A 4,690-nucleotide genomic window follows, 5' to 3' on the forward strand; every position below is an offset into this window, starting at 1 on the left:
ATAATTATTAAAATTTTATAATTGGGTCCCATTTTAGCGACCAAAGTAGGTCGCTATCTGCTTACCCCTTAAGTAGCGACCAACTTTGGTCGCTAATTTAAGTTATATTTATTTATATTTTATAATTTTTTTAAAATAATATTATAATTATTATAATTATATAAGTGGGTCCCCTTGTAGCGACCAACGTTGGTCGCTAATCTCAGTATACCTTTGACCAAGTAAGTCTGACCAGTCCGGTCAATATTTGGACAAAATTAGCGACCAAGTAGCGATCAACCTTGGTCGCTAATGTTTATCAAATAATTATTTTATTATTTTCGCCAATTTAGCGACCAACTTTGGTCGCTTTTCTTGACAGACCAACTTTGGTCGCTAAAGTTTGGTCGCTTTTTTCCGGAATTCTAGTAGTGTTCCCTATCTTCCAGTGCTATTGGTGAGCTCCGCTTTTATTCGTGGAGTATTACTTAGAGTCATATTTACTTAGCTATTTCTTTGTTTACTTAGAGAACTGGCCAGGAAATCTCATGTGCTGAGCAGTGCGTCAATTTATTGGTAGAGGCTTCATAGACATAGTCGTCGGGTTAAGATTCAGATATTTTTTTATAATAACTTAGCAGTATTTCAGTGGTTACTACGAATAAAGTTTTGGAGTTGGTTTGTTTTAGATATTTAAATTAACTAAAAGTATTTGGTTAAAGTATTGCCTTGTTGCATATAAAGTTTGAAGTTATAATAGATTTGATAAGCGCAGATGGTTCGCTCGGTCATGTTTAGTAATCGGGTGCCGGTCTTTTCAGAAAATGGGTCATGACAAGGCGTACTCCGACACTTCTCTGTTCATTTTGTCAATCTTCTACTATTCTGATCTTTGTGCTAATTTACGTTGACGACATCATTGTCACTGGTTCTTCAAAAGATCACATTCGCTCAGTTGTGAATTCACTGGGAAGCAGATTCTCTCTCAAGGACCTTGGGCATCTCCACTTCTTCCTGAATATTGAAGTTATTTCGTTCAATGATGGCCTACTTCTCACTCAAAGTAAGTTGATTGTTGATGTTCTCAGTCGCTTCAACATGCTTGAAGCTAAAGGTGTTGCCACCCCAATGTCCACCACAGAACCCCTCACTCTCAATGATGGTTCTCCTACTGCTAACGCAAAAGAATACTGTCAAGTTGTTGGTGCTCTACAGTATATCACAACACTCTGCTAGATATCTCATTTGCTATCAATCGTTTAGTTCAGTTCATGCACTGCCCGTCCATGAAACACTGGCAAGCAGCAAAGCGTCTTCTTCGGCATCTCAAACATACTATTACCTATGGCTTACATCTTCGACCGTCAACTTCAACAAAGCTTGTTGCATATACTGACGCTGATTGGGGTGGGGACCCTATCTCTCATGCTTCAACTGTTAGGGATATAGTAGATATGCCCTAGATCCAATCTCATATTTGATGATTTGAACATATTTTTGTGAAGGTTATTCGATATAAAAATATATGGCATTCTTTTATCATAGTTATTATTAATTGTTTGATTAATTTGATAAGGTCCTTGATTAAATTTTGAGGCTTGTCATCGTGATAGAGATCATGATAATGAGAGCAAAGTCTCTTACAATTTAATCTAAATTTGTTCTTGATCGTAGAATTATTAATTTGGACATTAGTAATCCGGTTAGATCAATATTTATGTGATCGTCTTTATGGGATAAAGATTAGTTGATCTCATTAACTAAATCACATAAATAGATGATGCATATAGAGATATGATTATTGAACCGACTCATTAGATAATTCCTAATGGTTAGAATTACCATAAACTATCAATAGGATATTCTCTTGAAGAATGTGATGTAATAATTTCCTTTGACCTGAGATCGTCATAGTAATTGACAAGTTATTTATTGTGCTTTGATACCAGACACCTATGGCCCTAGAGCGATAGTTGAAAGGATATTGGGCACGATTAAATACTTATAGAATTAGTGATTGATCAAGATGGAATCTGTCAACTCTTGGTAATGAGTTTAAGCTCCATGTTGTCATGAATTATAAACGACCAAATTAAGACCTTGGCCAGGGCAATTGAATGAAAGAAGAAAAGAGTTTCTTAGGTCATTCAATGGTCGATTATATTTGACATGAACACATAGTTGGTCGCCTATTAGGATTTGACAGTTGAACCATATCCTAGGGTGATCCAGAGCTATAAGGACAGAAGGAATTACTACATTATTCTTCTACTGGTTCTTGAGAGTAAATTGTATACTTCATGCTATTCGGTCGTTAAGGAGTGTTGCTAGACGTCACCCTTGATTAGTATATTGATGTGGTTAATTTACTACCGGTTTAGTATTGAACCTATAGGGTCACACACTAACGAGTGTTCTGATCTTTACTAAAGGATTAATTAATTTATTATTTGTTAATTAAATTAAGAAATTTAATTAGTCAAATAGATTCAGTTATTAGTCAAAATGAGATATTATTATATTCTTTGCTAGCACATAGAATATAATTAATATTGTGAACAAATTAAAGTTTTCTATTTGGAATAGAAAAATTAAATTATTTCTCTTAGTTGAAATATATATGTGATATATATAATATAAGTTATTATTAATTTATATAAATGTTATATATAATTTTAATTTATTCTCCAATATGGAATTGGAATTGTAAAGATGTGAAAGTCCAATTGGACTAAGTAGCGTTCGGCACTTCAATCCCTTTGAGAATGGGATTCGAATTTTTATAGAAAATTCCATCAAGTTTATTTTTGGAATAAATTTTTACCCAAATTAAATTATTACCTTAACCAAACAGGAAAAGAGTTTATAGGTGATGTGATATAAAGGGTGATGGAAGAAAATTTGCCACATTAATTATTGAAAAGAAAAATCATTTTGTGAAAGTGAGAGTGCAACACAAGCCAAGAGAGAAAATACAATTACAAGAAAAGTGTTTCTTGTTCTTCTTATAACATTGAGTTGAGATTTTTGAGAAAAATTTCAACACAATAATTCGTTCAATTTTGTTCACGGGTTTCATTGATCAAAGAGTTGATAGCAAGGATCGGTCTCGGTGTGGATACGTATAGAGTCTTCGCACTATCGAAGAATTTGAAACGAGACTTTCTTCACCAGGTACGTCTTAGATCCGATCTTTGACACGTAAATAAATTTTAAACACGAAAAGATCTTTCTAGGATTGTTATTGTCTTCCGCTGCATGTTACGAACACCTATACGCAATCCTTCATTGGTATCAGAGTCGTGGTTTATTGTGTCTAAAATTTATTTAAGAAATATTTTAATATTATATTTGAAGAGTTCAAATCATAATACATGTGTATTGTGCAATAGCCAAATCGTTTGAATGTTGATATTATTTTATTGTGGATAAAATATGTATTCATATAACTATTGAGATAGTTCAAAACTTGAATTTGAAATTTTGTATTAGATACGACGGGAATCTATAATAGGTTACATGATTCTATTGTTATTTTTAATTGTTATTAGTTCATGAGATGTTAATTAATAATGATATTCTGGCATGAATTACTTTTTTGTGATATATGTGATATATAGATTAAACATGTTAGAAGATGTTGAATTTCGTTTTTATGTCACATGCTTGTTTGTTACATAATTTTGAATTATTTATTACATGTGATGTAAATCAATCCATGACTAAGCATGTAGACAACTTGAACTAAATTCGCATGCTGTAAAAGATTTGATCTTCATGTTATTAAAAGTTGTTTTAGTAACAATTCTCTCTTACTAAAATTTGGGTTCTTAAATAATAAAATATAAGATATTTTATTATAGAGCTATCCATCAAGGTAATAATTGTACTTATTTCTTGTTTATAAGGAGCGGCCTGACTACCAGGAGACTTATAGTTCGAGAATATGTTAAAATTATTTATTGCATTAGATGTATGTATTGAAAGAATTATTCAATTTTACACTAGACGCCTGGACCACCCGGGGGAGTATAAAATTTAATAAGTTCTTTGCTATCATGATGGTTGAACTCAACTATGTCAATAGGATCGACCTGACTACCAGGGGACTATTTGACATAGAGCTATTTAAGGAAATTATATGGGGATACAATTGGTAAGAGTACCTACCTTTAAAATATATGTGAGAAACGACTTGACTTCCAAGGGGCTCATACATATTGTTAAAGGATTCCTTTACTCCACTAATAGAAATAAAGATTTCGTAAACTATAATGAGGGTAAATAGTTTAAAATAATTAGTGGAAATATCATTTAGATAAAAGTCCATGTCTTTATGATATATGCAAATATGTTCTTATATTATTGCCTTTTCTTTTCTATATTTTAGATTTCTCAATATGTCTGTTATATCACTGCGCGAAATACTTGAGACCAACAAGTTGGTAGGACCGAACTTTGATGACTGATATAGAAATTTGAGAATTGTTCTCATGCATGAAAAGCTCATTGATGTGATCGATAAGCCTGCAAATATAATCCCACCAGAGAATGATGTTCAAGACACCAAGGTTTATCAGAAATACTTGGAAGAATGCCTTGCTATTAAACACATCATTCTCGCTTCTATGAGTTCTAAACTCCAGAGGAAACATCAGAATATTGATCCAATTGCAATCATTAAATATCTTAAGAAGATGGTTGATACACA

General features: G+C 32.5%; 1 protein-coding gene across 1 annotated transcript; it reads left to right on the forward strand.

Annotated features, from left to right (window-relative positions):
* The first annotated feature begins 810 nt into the window (after positions 1-810).
* LOC138869587 (uncharacterized mitochondrial protein AtMg00810-like) lies at positions 811-1,442 on the forward strand. Its single transcript, XM_070147217.1, has 2 exons — positions 811-1,176; positions 1,248-1,442. The coding sequence occupies exons 1-2, from the start codon at positions 811-813 to the stop codon at positions 1,440-1,442; spliced, it is 561 nt and encodes a 186-aa protein (XP_070003318.1).
* Positions 1,443-4,690: the final 3,248 nt, after the last annotated feature.

This window comes from Nicotiana sylvestris, chromosome 5 (genome assembly GCF_000393655.2).
Source record: "Nicotiana sylvestris chromosome 5, ASM39365v2, whole genome shotgun sequence".
NCBI classification, from domain to species: Eukaryota; Viridiplantae; Streptophyta; class Magnoliopsida; order Solanales; family Solanaceae; genus Nicotiana; species Nicotiana sylvestris.